At 35.6% G+C, this 20552-nt stretch overlaps 2 protein-coding genes across 2 annotated transcripts in view; one reads left to right on the top strand and one right to left on the bottom strand.

The window, feature by feature from the left end:
* LOC121416054 (collagen alpha-1(XVII) chain-like) overlaps positions 1-14081 on the top strand; it is a 35753-nt gene extending 21672 nt beyond the window's left edge. The window contains exons 3-13 of the mRNA XM_041609494.1: positions 461-532; positions 953-988; positions 1982-2035; positions 6025-6099; positions 6592-7359; positions 7703-8278; positions 8713-8838; positions 9257-9385; positions 10990-11136; positions 12389-12561; positions 12855-14081. Coding sequence (XP_041465428.1) covers positions 461-532; positions 953-988; positions 1982-2035; positions 6025-6099; positions 6592-7359; positions 7703-8278; positions 8713-8838; positions 9257-9385; positions 10990-11136; positions 12389-12561; positions 12855-13319 — 2621 coding nt within the window. The 3' untranslated portion in view covers positions 13320-14081. The remainder of the gene's footprint in view (positions 1-460; positions 533-952; positions 989-1981; positions 2036-6024; positions 6100-6591; positions 7360-7702; positions 8279-8712; positions 8839-9256; positions 9386-10989; positions 11137-12388; positions 12562-12854) is intronic.
* Positions 14082-19397: 5316 nt separating this feature from the next.
* The window catches only part of LOC121416052 (serine/threonine-protein kinase ATR-like), a 59525-nt gene continuing 58370 nt past the window's right edge, over positions 19398-20552 (bottom strand). The window contains exon 62 of the mRNA XM_041609493.1: positions 19398-20195. Within this exon, the coding sequence (XP_041465427.1) occupies positions 20022-20195 (174 nt within the window). The 3' untranslated portion in view covers positions 19398-20021. The remainder of the gene's footprint in view (positions 20196-20552) is intronic.

The following is a 20552-nucleotide window of genomic DNA, read 5'->3' as shown; positions in this document are numbered from 1 at the left end:
TATATATAATCTGTAATCATTGGGTTTTTTTTAATGAATACATGACCTGAACTGAATGTTGACGGGTATCGGAGAAATATTCGTCCTTTAAATTTATTTTTAATACTTTTCACATTATTTCATATTCTACCCTTATAATGATCGAATGATTGACCACACGGTACCGTACCTTCACAACTCTCTATGAATTATCCAACCGGCAAAAGTACAGGGCTTACCAGGAATGGGACTGACATTTTCTTCCCCCCAAAAAAAAAAAAAATGGTAAGAAAAAAAAGGGATTAATAGAAAATCCAGAGTCCCAATCAATATTTTCATGTTTCTTTTTGATAGGTTTAGGAACCTATGTCTGTGCGGCCCGCTCACCCATCCCCTTCCAGCTAGCCCCCCTCCCCCACCCTCTGGATCAGCCACGAAACCCAACTATTGATTCATACTGGTCTGTGTTCTGTCTTAACAGGTCCAAAAGGAGATCCTGGTCCTACAGGGCTTACTGGTCAGATCGGTCAGAGGGGACTCCCAGGAACACGTGGTATGTAATTCCCTGATGTACTGTTAGTGATCATTGTGATAACCTCAGTGATAACTACTAGATCTTGTATCATACTGTATTTCCCATATAAGGGGAATCTATAGTAGCAGAACCAAATTGTGCAATTCTCTTGATAAACAAGGTTCACTTCTCTATTTTTTTTCTCTCTTAATTCATTATATCAATCTGTAGGTCATATTTACTTGGTAATATTTAATCTGTGTATTTTTTCCTCCAATTCCGCAACTTCGCCTAGCAAACCTTAAATCATATTTTGCATGTCATTTGACATTGATTGCATTAACATAAAAAACGTATTCATTATTATGTTACTTAAAATTTGGGCACTTGTGTGCTATTTTTTCCTTTCATCTGATGTAAATTCATCCTTTGAATAACTGTTTTTAAATCCATGTATAGGAGAGGCTGGTCCGAGAGGGAAGCGAGGAGATCGAGGTAAATGGAAAGACTTAATTTTATTTACATTTATGGTTTTTATCCACTGTTACTTGAAGGAACTGAAACTATCATTCTTTCTTCGTATGCATAACGGATATTGAATATTGTATAGTGTTCTTTATTTGTAGCCACGTCAAACTGATTTTCATATGTATTCATCTGATAAAAGCAAGTATATTATGTTTTCAACCGCATTATGTATTTGTGATAAAGCACGAGAAATATTCGTTTTGTCATTTCTCCTTCCCAAATCATTCTGTATTCGATGGAATTACTTATGCATTATATTTCTTAAGATTTAAAGAAAACATTGCAATGTATATAACAATCAAGCAGAGACACTGAGATGTTGCTGTGCGATTGGTGAAAAGTAAATCACGTCACTAAATTTTCTATCAAGAAATGTTTTATTTTCGCTCATCTATCAAGTCAATAGTTATGATCCATCCCGGGTGATCCATAGAGTCACATCAAACGTTATTTATATCCGGAGTATACGTATAGTGCTCCTTATTTCTATAATCAGGAAGTTTCTGATGTGGAATACAAAGCAAACATTTACCTTTTGGTATTTGTTATTGAAACGAAATATCTTTTAATTTAACAATTTTTCTTCTTGCTTATTTTTCCCCATTTTCTTTTGTTTCATGCAATTCATTATTTCTCCCTTTTTTTCATTTGTTTCTTTTTACTTTTTTTCTCCTTCTGCTCCCTCTCTTGATTTTTTTCGTTATTTCTTATATGTTTTTTACCATTTTTTCCCTGTTTAATGCTTTTTTTTTCATTTTCCCTCTGTCGCTTTCTCTTATTTTCTGTCTTTCTCCCTTCCTTTATTTCTTTACTTCTTTGATTTATCTAATTCTTTATCGCTGTCTTCCTTTTCTGTCATTTTTTGTGACTACTTTCCCCTACTCCGCTTGACTATCTTAACCCTTTCTCCATTATCCGTCTTTCCTCTCTCTCTCCCCTACCCCTTTCTCTCATTACAAGGACCCAAAGGCCACGCAGGTAGTAATGGAGAGCCAGGAGCACGAGGAGAAAAGGGTGAGGGTTATTTTTACTCTTTCGTCAAAGAGCGGGAAAAAGAACCAATGTTACACTTGCTTCTGTTATCATAGGGCCTACAGGGTTTGTTTAAAGATTTATTCATGTTTCAATTCTTGTTCAAAAGAAACCGATGTAATGGAAGCGTGCATATCTTCATGGAGGGTCATAAAGTGTATGAGTTAGTAACATTGTAAGCTACTTAAGTTCTAATTCAGAATATGTGGTCGAGATTTTAAGAATGTTGAAATAAAGCTACAGCAAATCACATTTTAGGAACATTTTTGCCCTATTTTGTCGATTTACTTCGGCTTAAATATTTTGAGCGCCTAATCCAAAAATCATAGAATTGTTGATGTGCTGTATTAAAAGCTTTGCTAGGGATCATGATGTTTTACGAAATAATGTGTGTAAGGGAACATAAAGTTCAGAAGTCCTTGCAATGATGTTCAATTGAATATCTACTATGAATTTAGGTATGAATTGTGAAGTGGGGTTTTGATAGTTCGTCGGATACTGTTTTCGGATCCATTTAGGCAATGCAAACGTGGCAGTCCATATCCTTTCTCCAGCATCGCTCGCTTCTATTGTGACCAATTCTTACAATAATATTGATAGAAATCATAACTAGAAAGCAAGGTGACTTGGAATATAAAGAAATATTGTATGAGAAAATTTAGTGCCCCGTGCGCAACCACGAAAAACCCGATTTGCGTGAAGGATTTGCAGAAATAATTCCCGGTCAATTCCCATGACGTTATTTGCACTTTTCCTTTACTTTTCCTTCACTCAAAAGACCTTCACAGTGATTTGTTAAACTAATGAAGAAAAGTATTTTTACAATTGATTTTAAGTAGACGCCGAGAAAAGTATAAAGTGAGATGGAATAGCGTTCGCTTGATGTGTAAGCCTTAGGATTTTAAAGCTGAGCTATTTGGAGAGGTAAATGACCGAGAAATGTTTAGTAATACTCAAATGTGACGCGGGGATTATTAACAATAAATTCATCAAAATATTTGCAATCATCTATCGGATTATAGCCTTATTCCTGGAAACTTTCAGAAAGTTAATTGAAATAAAAATGGGTTAAATGTACTTTCCAACTGAAGATTGGTGATGTCTATATATAAAAAAAATTACAAGGTTTCATTTATACGCATTTTGAAAGTATCGTATGACATGTATGAAGAAATAGCAAGATGAAAATATAAAGGGATTATTTCACCTCGGGAGCGTTCCATGAGAGGACTTCTTAGTCGGATGTTTTATCTGACGAAGTCTGTTTTATCAAACTGTTATCATAGTAACAACGCATTTCAGGCAATCAAATTCAACGAAAGCTGTCCGATCGGTTAACTTTTTGGACCAGCAATTTTATACAGACGTACATATGACCAGCTGTCTTATTCAGCTTTATCGACGTGATTTGTTGATGTCAGGATATTAATCTTTGATACATATATATATATATACATATATATATATATATATAAGTGGATTATCATTAACAAGAATTCTTTTTCTTCTTCAGAAATTTATTTACATAAAAAAGGGAACTAAATGTTAAAACAATTGCCATACGTACATCATCATACAATCGTCCAGTTATGACTCCCATGAATTAGGTAGGCCCTTATTACATGAATAAGTTTTAATTTGATTACATGGCTCCATATTGTTTTGTATTTGTCTTTTTTTTTTATTTGGTACCTTATAAGTTTTGTTAATTTGCCAATATGCAACGGGTCAGTTAATATAACTCTCACAAAGAAGTTGTTTCTTTTGAATCGTTTTTAAACAGAGGTGACTATAAAATGTCACACAAAATTCGTCCTCCTCGAGCCGTCCTCCTAATCATAATCATGATAACATCATCATAAAGCTACGGCAATATCATCATTATCATCATCATCATCACCATCATCATCATCATCGTCAATTCGTCATGATTAATATCATCACCATTCATCACCATCATCACCACCACCATCACCATTATAATCTTCATGTGTAAGCTTTACTTGACCAGTTGGCCGTCTTGTGTCCCCTTTTGTCAGGTTTTTATAAAATGGGTCGAAGTGGTCAAACGGATAACATGAAGCCGGCCAATATCTTTGGATTCCCTCTTACATGTGCAAGTAAGACAAAGCCGAGTCGTTCCACACACTTGCATGCATTAAGTGCATTTTCCATAGAAATATTTTGCTAACACCCAGCTAAGCTGAGAGGTTTTTCACCTCCCAAATGTTTACCTTTGTAGAAGGGTCACCTGTTGCGATAAGTGATGATTCTATACGGGCCTGCGAAAAAGGTTAGCCTGAAGGAAGGACCAGTAGTTGACAGAATTGAAAACAGGGCCACGTCTTAAAGAGAGTTGCGATTGTTCCGTTCATCCACAACTATGGATGGCCAGCAACATCAACATCTAAAATACATTTTTTCTTCAAAATAATATCTAGATATGAAGTATATTCATACATTGGTTGTTTTCTTAAAAATCCAGTGTGCTTCTCTCTTTCTAAAAAGGAGCTTGAGCAAATATCACGAAGGAAAAATATGACATTGGTGGTTTTCCATACACTTAAGGTTGATCGTTGGTAGATCTTTGTAAGACAGTGCCCATGTCTTTGCTCTATCTTTGGCTGGAAGTTGACCCAAATTTCATGATTTGAAGATGACGCAGATGACTTCCTAGTTAGCATGACATTAGACAACTTTAACAGCATCTACAGAACTAATTATTTTTTATCATTATCAGAAGTTAAAAGAAAACGTGCAGATATCTATTCAATGTTTACCATCCATAACAAAGTATTGGAGGAGGGGTGATCCGAAATTAATACTCGTCGTCATCTTCATTTTAAATGGGATCAATTCACTCCACTTTGGGAATTGAATAATGATACCTCATTTATGTTGGGGCTTCATTACGAAAGAGCAGTTATGCCTAGAGTTAGAGAACCGAAAGTGTAGTGTGCATGATTCGAAAAATAAATTCTACCTGAAGAAACAAAGCATTTCAACTTTGCCATGATAATCAAAACCTTGATTGTGGGCATCAACGGAAAGACAAGATTTCAGTGACAGAAACCTACAAATAATCCGTCACAGTTTTTCCTTCTACCATTAATCATAGTCCAAGCCCAGACGGTTTAGGCCTTATGGGAGGAGAAAGGCTCCGTAAGTTCATTTCTAATGTTCTTCGTCTGACCCCATTATCAAGGCAGCGATGCAAACAGGATAAAATGTTTTGTCATAAAATAATAACTATGAAAAAGTCGAGAAGGAGAGAATGACTTCAGTGTTTCATCTGATGATGATGTATGTAGGGATATCTGGAGAATGATATGCTGACAAGAAGTCCCCCTCGCTTTGCGGAATTAGTTCCAGTACGTGGAGTTACCATGGTCACCGATTCATTTCAACTTTCGTGTCTCTAAAGGCTAGGTTTTAAGAATAAAGGTTTCAAACCCTGTTGAGGCTTATCACTCTCAAAGTCAAGATGAGGGTTCATAATTTTAATTCATTATTTTAGAGATAAGAAAGATAACCATATCCAAGTAAGAAGATGAGCTCTCTTTGCGTAGGAGGAGGTTAATCACATTTGAGAATCACCAATTCGATTGTCTCGAGAGCTGTTGATCTAATAGTTTATTTGAAATCTTTAACAGCTCTTTTCTTTTTGTTTTGTTTAATTCTGTGATATGTACCGCAAATCACCCCTACCCTTCCTACCCACCAACTGCTTTCCAGTTCTAAGAAGCACGTTCGTTCATTAATTTTCAAACCTCATAAATCATGCACATAATGGTCACCCCGACTCTCTCTCTGTCACACATACATACGCGCACACACATCTCGTGCAAACCCTCACATTACACTACCATATCCTAATGTCCTCACATCCTCCCATAACCACAGGCTTAAAGATGTCGCTATTACAGATTCGTAAATATTTGTAACTTTTATATCTCTTTTCTTCTTTAAAGGAGACATTGGTTTACCTGGACCACAAGGTCCACCTGGTCTCCAAGGAACCCGGATCGATAACTGTTCGTGCCAAGGTAAATGATCTCTTCGATTGGCATTTTGGTAAACTAAACTATACTTCTTCTTTTTTCTTACAATTGAACATCACAAATTCAAGTAGATGTTGCTTTTGTGTGCAAGACACGCGTCATATGTAATGAAAATCACGATTGCTGGATGTTTGGTATAGCATTGATTAATGGGTACCTGATTTGGATGAAAAGAAAGACATAAATGGAGATCGATTGTAAAACTCGTATAAACAGTACTTTGAAGAATTGCATTTGCAATGAACACGGGTGAGCGATCTAACGAAGGTCACTCCATGTATAACATGGGCAACTTTGAAATTGCATTTTGTAATCAAAGTTGATAAATGATACTGATACCGGAATCATGGCAAGCCATTCAATTAACCCTACAATAATAATCATCAATCAAACCATTGTTGGCTTCTAATCTATCAAAGTACCTTTTTTTATTAAAACAAAATGTATTAGATTGAATTCATCTTCTCTTGAAATTAGGTAATCGTAGATCGGCAGATGAAAACCATGGTGTAGCCAGTATTCCATTGGAAGAGCTGGAAACTAAGATGCGGAGAATCCTCCTTCAGTCATCAATCTCCGGGTTTATCATCGCCAATGACAGTTCAGATAAAGCAGAAGTCATCATTAGCAGTTTTAAATCCGTTAAGCGTGGCCCTCCTGCTCCTCTGATGGCGTCAGGTGATGGGTCGACAGGTGTGCAGAATGACGTCATCGGTGAAGCATCTTCTGATCAAGATTCTGACGTTGATATTGGAAATGATAACCCTGGTGATGGTCTTTCTCATATTTCGAATATACATCCAAATCATGCATTCGCTCCACCTGGTAGTGGTAACACTACAGCTCGCAAACCACAGCATCTTGATCAGGGCAGGACGTTGAAAGAATCTGGTAATTCTCGACTACGGGCCGGAAGTGATGGCGATGCCGGAAACCTTTTTGTAGACCATGTAGCGACGACAGACATGCCGACATCGTTACCAGCCCAAGCTTTGAGCACGGACAGCAGGACTATGATCGTTGACCCGCAAGAGACTTCAGAAAATGAGGCAGAGGGATCACTGTTCATCAATGACCGCCGTGGCCACGGTGGAAGCAATAGCGTCAACTTTGGTGAAGATCAGTTAATGATGGTCACTCAATCATCAAAAATGACTTCCGATCCCGACATGCCTGATCAGCAGATCACAACACCTGGGGGCACCGCTGATGGAATGACAAGGATGAGCATAGATGACCAGAAATGTGTGTATGGTTGAGTATTTCAATTCAATCTTGAAATCATTTTCGAATGAATAATGAATTTGATTCCGAAGAAATTGAATTTGAGAATGCATTCCAAAGGGAGCAAACATTACGAAAGTAAGGGGAATTGAAAATCATAGAAAAAATAGAAGGGGAAAATTAAATGTAATGAATAACTATTTAAAGAAGCACTTGGAAAAAAGGAGCATAAAACTTTGTGTTCTGCTCCGAGCGCAGAATTTTCCTTTTATTTGCTACTAGTTAAGTGAACTTTATAGAACTGTTACAAAACTTTAACTTTAGTTGTATTCAAATTGCTTAACTTTGTTTTGTTAAATTCCAGTGATGAATATATCGGCTCTCTTGCAACGTCTGAACGAGCTGACAGCCAATAGAACGTCTCTCTTGGATTTTGTTCAAATGGCAACAAAGAGTACATGTGGGTGTCCGGGACCCCCAGGTCCAATCGGTCCACGTGGATATGTTGGGCCAAAGGGAGATCAGGGTGTGAAGGGCCTTCCAGGAGCCATAGGAGAGAAAGGGGATAAGGGCGATCGTGGGTCACTCATCGACGGCGAAGGACATATCCTCCAGGGTCCACCTGGACCAAAAGGAGACAGAGGCGTCGCTGGCTCAAGAGGACGTAAGGGGGAACCAGGTATTGACGGAATGGATGGGATGACGGGTCTACCGGGCGTTCAAGGAGAACCTGGTCCTCGTGGTCTTCCAGGTGAAGAGGGGGATCCTGGACCGATGGGAATAAAGGGTTCCAAAGGGGATATGGGTCCGATGGGAACCAGGGGACAAATCGGTTATGATGGCCAGAAAGGTAGCAAGGGTGAACCTGGTGTAAGAGGACACAGAGGTGTTCCTGGATCAACAGGACCGTTTGGACCAAAAGGAATCAAGGGAGAGCAGGGTAAATGAATCATATTTTGCTTCTTTCACTGTTCCTCTAAAACAGGACTCTGTATCACCCCAAAAGTAGGAATGTTGAAAGATTTTTACTATCGATTGGCAAACTTCTTCTAGGCCTGATACATTGGACATCATCTACATTTGTATTGTTCCTATTATAGCAATCGGATCAGAGAATCAAAAAATTTTTTAAAAAGAACATTTGGGGGTTATTCGTGAGCTGATTCAAATTCTGGTTTCAAACACTGAGCAAATCTTTTTTTAAGATGTTAACAATTACCAGTAGATCAGAACTAATGTATATTACAGCAGCTAAGAGGTAACCTCTATACCATTCTATTGTATAAGAGCAGTGAATATGTATCATTTTCTATGCTTATGCTTACAAAATATAAATCATTTATCAGCTGATACCTCTTTCAATCGCTAAACCAGGTAAGAGAGGTGAAAGAGGCTACCCTGGTCTTACAGGTTCATCAGGTCCACCAGGGGAACCTGGAACCCCAGGTCGAAATGGAATGAAAGGACAAAAAGGAGAACGCCATGTCTATGTGCTGCCAGGTTAGACATTGATCATTCATGTTGATTGGGACATACATGTAACTGTAATCATGACAAGGTGGAAATGAAGTTATTTTCTTGAAGATTTGATTGATGTAAATTAAGAATAGGGTTCATTTGTAAAAATGTAATGTTTTATAAGTATCCATTATATTCCTATGTTACACGGATGACGATTGCTATATTGATATGAATGTTTCTATGACAGTCAAATAAAGATTAATTAAATAAGCGTACTTGTTTTGGGGCTTTCAACTACTAACTCTGACTGAGACAAGATAACTAAAGAAGGAAATCTGAATTACAGTTAGTCTTCACAGCATGTTTGATATCACTCAGTGCATGTTGAAATTGTTGACATAACATCAAAAGAATAAAAAAATCTACACGAGTTCACTTATTCTCTGTCTGTTAACAGGCGGTGAACATGTGCAACCTACTGAGTATTTCTCTCCAACCCCTCCTAGCCCAAACCCAACAACCAAACCTGCAAACATTGAGCCTGAGGAAAAGATGTTCAAGATATATGAACCAATTGTGAAATCAAGTAAGTCTCAACTGTTAAACACCAAGGCCCGTACTCTGAAGTCCGGGTTAACTTAGGCTATGGTCTAACTTTTGCTAAATTTGTGGGATGAAAAAATCTGTGATTTCTTGACTCTTTCTTAATGTTTCAATGATAAAGAGAACTATTTCAGTAATTATTCCCAGTCAGTTATGAATGATTTGAGTGCCAAATGACCTGATAAATTGAACCTGTGCTGTTACAGATTTTTGTCACAATTCGCTGTCCATAGTAAAAAAAAACACTACTGTAAATTAGAGTTCAGATGATTGTGTTCTTACCAAATATCATTCATTGAAACCATTGTTACTTGTTGCTTTTCTGCCCTCGGTGTCTTCCTTGATCACACTGCCCGTTATATATGTCTTCTATGTGTTTGATATTAACCAAATATATTAAACTTGTCTGCCGCATTAGGATTTTTCTTTTTTAATAAGATTGAGTTCACACAGTAATAAGATCAAATCAAGAACAAATCATATGTTCCTGAACAGGGATACATATTTGTAATTACATTTCTATAACTGTTTTTCAGAAAAGTGTAGTATAGTAATGAAAAAGACAGGGAAACTGTAAAATTTGAAACAAAGTAAAGTTGCCCACTGCTGGGCTCCTTAACTGCATAAATACCAATGACCAATCAAGACAATTGTTGCATGCACACTAATCAGTGCGGTGCTGTCATATTTGCAATTCATCACAAACGTTTGTGTTACGAAGTCAAGAAGTCTTGAGATCATAAATAGAACATATAAAAAGTTTCTTCTGTGAGTGCCACTTGAATGCCACATAATCATATTCATTTAATAATTTACAGTTATTATATAGAAACAAATCACGCATGTTACTCAACAATACACCTCAAACAGTGGACCGCGAAGCTCTCCCAGGTGGGCCGCGACAAGCTGCAGAGGAATATAAAAATATGGAGGGGGGGGGGCCTATATTATTTTTACCGGACCTTTACGAATGCAGTTTGTTCCTGAACTGTTCTTTTCGAACGTGCTTCAGGGCTTTAGGTTCAAAATCATTATATTTTCATCAAAATGGACCTTTTTAAAACGATTTAAAAATTGCGAGGGAGGATACAAATTGACAAATCTCTGAATGTAATTGTAAGAAAATCTGACCCTGAATACATTAAATTTGGATTCATCATGCCTGGCAATGACGCAAAGCCATATTAAAGCAATGTGTGTCGAATGTTGAAGGTATTCAGCATTCTTGTTATTAAGTTATGTTGTAATGGTTGTATATATTTAGAGGAGGGGCTCAAAGGCCGGGCTACTGAAATTCATACGCACTTATATGCTCATTATAATCATTATCTATCTTTGAGTTGAGACAAGTAGTCATATCGCTTTCTTAAAATTTTGGTAGGTGGGCCTCGAAAAAAATCTGAGAGTAAAAGTGGTCCTCGAGTAAAAAAAGGTTGACAAGTGCTGAATTATACCATTATACCCAATCAAATCAGGACCTGGTCCAATGAATGTAAACATTTGGAAAACAATTATGATTGTTTCTTTACTAGCGAGTCTGATTTTGGTGGATCACACGTAGTAACGATCTTCTTTTATATCATTAAGAGTGCCGGCTGACGAACATTTCTGCCCCACATGAGATCCATACTGTGAAAAGATCCTACGGAACTTGGATGACAGACACATCTGAAGATAGCAGACAGACTGATGTTATATGGCTCACCATGCATCATCATGGGGCTATACTCATAGGTAGGAATCTCTCTTTCTACTTACCATTGGTCTGTGAAACTATGTTCTGAACAAAATGTTGATGTAAAAATTAGAACCTGTAAAATTTCACTGTGTGAATTTCTTGTTTTTTGTTAATAAGAATAGTTGGATATCATGAATAGGGGAAGGCGGGGTAAGTTGAGCATAGGGGCAAGTTGAGCCACCAGCCCCAGGCCAATAATGAATGAGTCAGACATTGTGGTGGTGTCGTGTATTGATGACCCATAGCATAACCCCTAACCCCACCACATTGTTTCCAACTTTGAAACAAAAAGTAGTTTTTTAGAGGGAAAAACATGAATTTCAGCCAAAAAAGTAAAAAAGAGTGTGAAATAGATAAGTGCTTTATAAACACACACGTCTTTAAATATAATAAAGACATGATAACAACATTATTAGTCCAGGTATGGATCTTCATTCTTGTCATAGTCTTTTATATGATGGATGCATAATAAATGTGTGGATACAAAATTATCGCACTAAGTTCGGACTGGGGTAAGTTGAGCCAAACAGCATGGGGCAAGTTGAGCCATGGAAATTCCTATGGTAATGTATCTTAAAAAAACAAACAAACCATAAAAATCGATTGAAATACAGGCTGAAAGGAGCAAATTAACATGACTGCTCTTTTCCTTTTACAGGATGTTAGTATTTAAATAGAGAATTAGCAAGTGAAAAGACTTTAAACAAAACATTGACATGCTGGTTCTCCCCCCATACATTTTGTACATAGTTTTTGTGGCTCAACTTACCCCAGAAGGTGGCTCAAACTTACCCCATATATGGGGCAAGTTGAGCCATTTGACATCGTTTTTTTCAAAGGTCACGATGACTTTCAGTGTTGGGGTAGAAAGTTATATATAGGTGGAAAATATTTCAGAAGAATGAAATTTCAAAGCAAGGTACTTATTTCGACAAGATTATTAATCATATCAATTCTAACATGCAAAAAGCAAAAACTGTCACAACTTACCCCGCCTTCCCCTACTGCAGACTTTGTTATCATCATGAAATTAATTGAGTTCTAGTCACCATGATGCCATGCGGCAAATTATGATTGACACCAAATTGAGTTTAACTCTGCACAAAAGCATCTGATTAACAGGAGTTTTGCAGTCTTTGCATTATTTTTTTCTTGTGTAGTAATCCAGATCCTCATCTGAAATATCACTTTTATTTTTAAACAAAAAACAAAGCATCGTCTGATTTGTTTCTTTCTGTCACTTTACAGAATACAAAAACCTTGATGAAATGAAAGACCGACGACTTTCATCCACCTACGCATTACCCTTCCAGTGGGATGGTAATGGCCATGTGGTATACAATGGATCTTTCTACTATCATCATAGAAACACAGGTTGTATCATTCGATATAACTTGAGTAGTGGATCCATTATCAAACGTGTAAGTCTCACATTTACTTTCAAGATGTCCAAGACATACAGCTGCAGGTTATCATAATACTATTGACTCGGGAAACATCAAATATATTGCCCTTAAAAGAACCATATTGCTTTCTTTGGGACAGCATCCATCACTAGTCGGATTCACATTGAAATAAATTATCTTGAAATAAACACCAAAATGTACAATGGTGTTGATCAGCAGAAGAAATTAGCAACATTTGAGAAAAGTATTTTTTTCAAATATTTTTATAACTTACTGGTTTTTAAGCTGATTTTGTTGATCTTCTACAGGTACCAATAACATCTCTAGGTTACCAAGACGATGACTTGTTCCAACTGTCTTCAGGATACACCAATGTTGACTTTGCAGTAGATGAAAATGGTCTGTGGATCATATACCCACTCACTCGCCCTGGATCCATCGGTAAACTCGCCGTCTCCAAACTTGACCCTGACTCGCTGGAAATCATCACAACTATCACAACAGATCATAACTTCCAGTCAACGGCCAATGCCTTTATTATCTGCGGTGTGTTGTACACGACAAAAGGACCGCATAGCAGACCATCAAGGGTTGATTTTGCTTTTGACTTGCTAAGAGAGGTCGTTTTGGAGGATATCAGTATGAACATTGAGAACAGACATCGTAGAACTGTTATGCTCTCGTATAATCCTCGAGATAGACTGTTGTATGGATGGGATAAAGGCAGACTTCTTACATATCATGTGACAATTAAGGAATATACAGATGATTAAAAAAAGACAAACATGCTGTATGCAGCATTGTAAATATGTGTATTATGATATTGTAAATGCACTGGTATAGTTGATACAGAGATTGAACTGAGAGGAGTTCTTTTATAGATAAATTATGTATCGAATAATTACCTTGATAATATTAATTACAACGTTGAAATAAGCCATCCAAATTGAACACTAATAACCACATTGTAAAGTCCAATGATCATGCTATCAATATTATCTCATAATGAAATAATTTTTTTTGATTAATTTGTCCAAAGTTTAAGTCAGAGTAACAACAGTTCTTTGAGAATAAAGAAACAAGCGAGACAGACTGCATACATTTAATTCCTCTACATCAAGAATACCACTACGCTTTTTTTCAGGGAGCAGTCAACGATCATTTGGGTAAAAAAACATTACTCATGTAAGGTAGAGAAACCATCCTTTTTGATAATTTAATAACATTTCTTGCATAAAGAGGATGTCATGTACATGTTTATTTCTTTTAAGGTGCTATAACTTATGTATAAAATGTAAATATGTATATATTTTACATCAATTCGTGATATCAGTCTTATTCTAAATAATTTTATGGTAAAATGGCAAATGCACAGCTGTAGATATCCTTTCAATAATAGCAAAAATTAACAAATTTTTCTTTCTTAATTCTTTTAAACTGAAATCTGTCCCTAATGTCTGTCCTAAATAGCTTCATGCTATGGAGTATCAGATCAAGATATTCCAGCTTTGGTTTCCTTCTTAGATAACATCCTGTATTTTATATACACATGCTGCAAAAAATATGTCTATTCATTAAAAAAAAAAACAATCACAAATTTTAGATTTTTCTGAGTAACAAAATAATTTTATTCATATTTTCTTTTTATGCATGTTAACATGACAAGATGGGCAAAAAAATTAACACTTTAAGTATATGTACACAACCATGTCAAAGGATATATGAAAAGAGAATGTGTACTTTTCTATTTACAAGTACTGTGTATAACCTTATAAAAAAAGGTGTATGGACAAGTTTTACATGGACAGGTAATGTGTATTTTAGGTATAAAAATGTAAAAGAAATTCGATGACAATTTAACCACAGTACCATCAAGGAAGCACATCATGATACAAATAGTCAGTTATAAGCTACAGTGGATTCTTGCATCTGATTGGCAAAGAGCAAATTAATCAGTGAAAATCACTAACAAAATCCGGATATGCATGGTGAAAAATGCTGCTTGTAACATATCAATACATCATTTTCACAAAATAAGAAAGAACTCAATTCTGGGATATTGATCATTTTGTTTCTACTTTTCGTCAGCACTTTCTTCTCATCTACATGTATATCAACATTGTTTGCCTTTCTATGTAATATGTTCTTCATGGCACGAGGTACAAATAAACCTAAAACTTGATATCAAATAGAAATGTTATTAGGACGTAATGAAAAGATGACATGGAACAATTTGGAATCCATAACATAAAAGTTTGCAGACAATGTCATATTTCAATGCCAGCTATTTTGATATCATGTTATACAGTTATGGAATGCTATATACTTGTACTACTTTTCAGCCATTCTGAGCGAGTCCTTTTTGGTAAAACATGTAAATGAATAGTCTCTGACCAGGAGTAACTTTCTTGAAACCAACTATAGCTTCTTTAGACAGTGTATAATTTTAGTACATTAATTAAAAGCTAGTCAGACTTGGTAATAAACCTCACAAAATAAAACGATTGCTATTTTGAGTATTTTCTTCCTTCAAAAGAACCACCAATACTCATTTATATATCTTTGGCATTATAGATCATACACACATGCACTAATTGGAATGTGCAAAGGGGAATAATTTAATATCTACAAAAGCTATCTTTGGTCCTTATTTGGTGCCTCTGTTCTAGTAAATTTTCTTTCATCCGGCTTATGCAATCTAGCTTCATAATAATTGAACATGGTCATCTTAAATTATGATTTGTTCTGTTATACATAATGAGGGCGCCATTGCACATACCTCTGTACATGAATGTCAAGAATTTTAATAAAATGTCCTCTTTGAAGGGAGCTACACACTCTGACAATCCAAATCCACCCAAATAACGATGATGCTCCCCCCCCCAAAAAAAAAGGATCATCGCTAAACACTTAGAATCTTTGATTTCTAGGAATCTTCAATTCAATTCAAGTTTATTCAACCATAAAAATGTGTATATACAAATCATACATAATTATACAAACAAAATATGGCTAGGACCATAAAAAAGCAAACTGCTTGTAGATAATGGCCCCCAAAACAATATCATTGACATAATTTAAAATCAAAAACAAAAAACTGAGAAAACACAAATTTTATCAGAAAATATATAAATGTATAAACATACACACATACACACAGCAACACACACACGCACACACACACAAACCCTGGTGATTTTATAGATTTTCCATTAAATAGGCCCTACACATTTTTTTGAAACAGGATACAGTTGAACAATCTTTCAGTGAAGTTGGGAGTTGATTCCATTTTTTTATACCGACTAAAGCTAGTGAATTTAAAGAAGAAGAAAGTCTCACTTTCGGAACATGGAAATTATCTTTTTGTCTAGTAGCATAAGAATGAACATTTAAATTGAGTGAAAACATATTGCAATACTTCAATGGAAAAATATGATTTTTAACTGAGTACATAAAGATTAGAGTATTTAAAGTAATTAGTTCATGGAGAGGTAAAATATTCATCTTTTTGAAAAGGGGTTTACTAGCACTTTGCATATGGGACTTAGTAATTAACCGGATTGATTTTTTCTGTAGGATATATGGTTTTAGAAGGCGTGATTTGTATGTATTACCCCAAATACAATAATTCAGATGTGGCAAGATAAGGCTATTATAAAGGATATTTAAAATATTAGAAGGTAATATGAATTTCAATTTATATAAGATACCAACATATTTAGATAATGATTTACAAATTTCTGATATGTGTATACTCCAATCCATGAGCTCATTAAAAGTAACTCCAAGAAACTTTATATTTTTTAATTTAGAAATTACAAGATTATCAATTATAATATGTGGTAGGTCATGGGGCACTCTCTTGTTCCTTGATCTAAATATAATATAGTTTGTTTTGGCTATATTCAGAGATAATTTATTTGCTTTGAACCATGTAGAGACTTTTGCTATTTCCCTGTTTACCGACAAGACAAGTGTTTTAATGTTACTGCTACTCATGAGTGCACAAGTATCGTCGGCAAACAGGGAAAACTTAAGAAGATTTGATAATATCATTGACATATATAAGGAACAAGAGAGGGCCCAAGACAGATCCTTGAGGAACACCACAGTTGAGATGCTGTATTGAGGATCTGACACCATTGACCATCACATATTGACTTCTGTTAGATAGATAATCTTCAAACCATTTAAGGGCAAGACCTCTGACACCACAAGAGTCAAGTCTTTTTAGCAGTATGTGATGGTCAATGGTGTCAAATGCTTTTGACAAGTCCATAAAAAGTCCAATGCAAAAATTATCCTTTTCAAGTTCATTTTGAATATAAGTACATAAATTAGAGACAGCTAATGAAGTCGAGAATTTTTTCCTGAAACCAAATTGAGCATCAGTTAAAAAATTATTTAACTGTAAAAATGTATATAAACGTTCATGAATTATTATTTCAAGAATCTTTGCAAAAAGAGGAAGGAAAGCAATTGGCCTATAATTAGTTAAATCGTTTGCATTTCCTTTTTTGAAAACTGGTACTACCTTAGCAAATTTCAGATGATTAGGCACTATTCCTGTAGAAATTGATGTATTGAATATAAAACATAGTGGTTCAATGAAGTAATGTATAGATTTCTTTATAACTTTAGGGTCTATACCATCGGGGCCGCTTGATTTTGAAGAATTTAAAGAACGGACAATCTTTAATATTTCATTTGGAGAAGTAGGTCTGAAAAACAAAGAGTTCGGTGATTTGTTTCCGTTTAAGAATGAATCATATGACACACGCACAGGAGGAATTCTGTCAGCGATATTCTTACCAATATTCAAAAAATAAGAATTAAAATGTTCTACTATATCTTTTGATGAATTTAACTTTGAATCATTGCAATACATAACTGATGGTAACTTCTTAAAGCGTTTATTACCCAGTATATTATTTATGTTATTCCAAATCTTTTGTGTATTTCCTCTAATTTGATTAAAAAGTTTAGAATAATATTCAGATTTAGCACTGCGTAATAAGTTTATCAATTTATTTTTGTACTTAATGTAAATTTTCTTATGCTTGTCAGAATATTTGTTTAGTAACTTTTTATACATTTTATTCTTCTTATTTATTGATTTCATGAGGCCATTTGATAGCCAAGGTTTCTTAAAAGTGACTTTCGCTTTTGATTTTGACTTCAATTCTGGAAAACATGTATTATAAATTGAGTAGAATATTGACATAAAAATATCGTAACAATTATTAGCATTATCAGTACTATATACATGACTCCAATCAACTTCACACAGTTTTCTATTGAATTTAATTATATTATCATCATTTATCTGTCTTTTCGGTAATTGCGACTGCCATTGATTAAAAATCCTAATGTGTTTCTTAACACAAAATATAGGTCAATTCCAGCCAAATGTTGCATTTTTCCATTTTTAAAAATTTCTTTTCTGAGCAATTTTGTTAATTCTGTTTGAAAGTATACAGTTTAAGGTTTACAAAAACACAATTATATTTACTATACACTCATTCATTCATAAAATACACAATGTGCACTCTGTTGCACTTTGGTACTAAGATTTCATAGAAATTGTACAACTTTGACCCATCCCTGGCTCCTGGCATGCAAAGGGTGCTGACGAAAAATTCCACTGTCCATGTGATCTCCAAGCAGTAATTTACTATTAGCTGAATTGTTTTACATGCTGCAGTGAAACGGTGAGGCACAAAATACATTTCAATGTATGTATGTTCGATGTCCCATAAGTCACAGTTTTAAGCATTAAGTTTCCCTCATATGCTGCCATAGACTCCTGGAGACAAGTATTGGACTTTTTTATCTACCACAGTACATGCTTGCTTCAACAAATCAAGCTGTATCTGCATTGGACTTGAAATAGCTATACTGGGGGGACATACATTTAAGTCCCATAAGTCACACATACAGTTCGTAAACCATGCCACCTTAAAGCTGTCCATGACATCAAAGAGTGAGATGAGAATGCTTAAAAGCTGGAGAACAGTATGCTGACTGTCAGAAAAAACAGTCAGAATATCACAGGCAGTGCATGGAACAAAAAAAAAAGTTTGGATTGTGTGCCCATCCCCCAAAAAGGAGAAAACTGAATATAATCGCTAAAATGCAAAGCTTGAGTACAGTTTAATTGAGTTTTTTTCACCCCAGCTTTTATTCATTTTTTCAAGGTCCAGATCACTCTCTTGGTTTTCTTGTCTCCTTGGAGTATGCATCCACATACATATGATTACATATGATGTGAACTTGGTATATAGTTCCATGGAAACTAAACTTATTGCAATGTCCCATCAGTCACAAATTTTGTAGTTGAGCAATCCTGTGGATCCTGTCAAAATAAGAGCACCAGTCCTCAGATGCATATGCATAAGTAAACCATGAGCAGAGATATTTAAAGGGCACATACAGCGCTCCCTACCAGCCCCTGTAAATGCCAAAAAGTTTTTCAGAAGCTTGCAATCAAGTTTTCTTAGAATCATTCCTGCCGCCTGCCAATAGAAAGTAACATGCGCAATTTGCAGAGTACCGAATGTGACGTCACGATGTCATGACATCGAATCGGCCGGTTCTAAACTGAGTCGCAGCTGCATGATCGTCAATACACATTTGTATTTGCAAAAATGGTGATGTGTGTTGTCCCTGGTTGTTACCATCATTCTGAGAGTCATAAAAGGGCACTGGTTTATAAAGCTAGTCGTAGCTTAAGAGTGACTTTAAGAACGACCGGTGATCCTTGTGGTAAATGTCATCATAAATTGGCAATGTTTTAGCATGTAAGAAAGGATCACCAGTCGTTCTTAAAGTTGCTCCTAACTTACAAACAGCTTTATGAAACGGCCCCCTGGTTATTTTGTTTAGAACCAGGCCGCCATGACACCATGGCAACTGACATCATCGATTTGGTACTCTATAAATGGTGATGTCCTTTATATAGGCATTCTTAATTTCTATGATCGAGATGACATAACAACCCAAGCAGCTGGCAAAAAAGAATTTGTGATAGGGTGCACCCCATGATATATTTTGAACTAACTTTTTTGTATTGCCTAAAGTGTATAGTTAATGAATCTTGATGTACCCTTTGCCCAATCGTGTCCCATAGGTTTCAAAATTGGCAATTTTTAGCGGCCATCTTGGCGGCTATCTTGGATTTTTCATGAAAATCAATTATTTTAATATTTTTTGCAGAGACAATGGTAAAATCTTCCATGTAAATGAATACACTTATTACTATACAAGTATGTATACAGCTTCTTGTTTCTTGTCTGTAGCTTCCCGGCTCATGTGATCAAGGCGAAATAACCAAAGATAAAGCATTAACAAAGGTATCTTCACATGTAACCAGTCCATCCAAGTACATCTCACAGAGATTCTTGTCTGTAGCCTCTGATCAGGTGTTCAAGGTGAAATATTCCTACAGTTTACATAAAGTAATGAGAATGGCATGTTCACATGTAAGCAGCCCATCCAATATACATCTCGCATAGATTCTTCTTGTTTGTAGCCTCCCTGATGAGATGGTCAACATGGCCTTCAATGGACAGGGGTAGAGTCCGCGATTTGTTCTTGTTCTTCAAGATGCCCTGCAGTCTCTGCTCTATGTCACGCACATGAACCAATGCCTATAGAAGGAGGAAGATGGATCAGAAATACTGTAGATGTTTGCAAAGAAGCTACCTCAGCACAATTATTAAAAAAAAAATAAAATAATATGCTCACTGAAAGTATTTTGATTGAATCAATTAATTTATTAGTACAAGTTGATTAATTAAAGATTCTGAACAAAACTGATATTGTAATCACATTCATCACCGATATTTGAAACACCACCACCATTGACCCTATTGTCACCACTACCCACAGAATCATCATCATCAACTTAACAAAATATTCATTAGTCAATGTTCAATCCCATGCATTTGATATACATAATTTATACACAACACATTTTGTGGTAAATTATTCTGAATTCTTTACCT

The sequence above is a fragment of the Lytechinus variegatus genome, chromosome 5, assembly GCF_018143015.1.
Source record: "Lytechinus variegatus isolate NC3 chromosome 5, Lvar_3.0, whole genome shotgun sequence".
NCBI lineage: Eukaryota > Metazoa > Echinodermata > Echinoidea > Temnopleuroida > Toxopneustidae > Lytechinus > Lytechinus variegatus.
The sequence above is the reverse complement of the archived record's forward strand: the minus strand, read 5'-3'. Positions and strand labels throughout refer to the sequence as shown.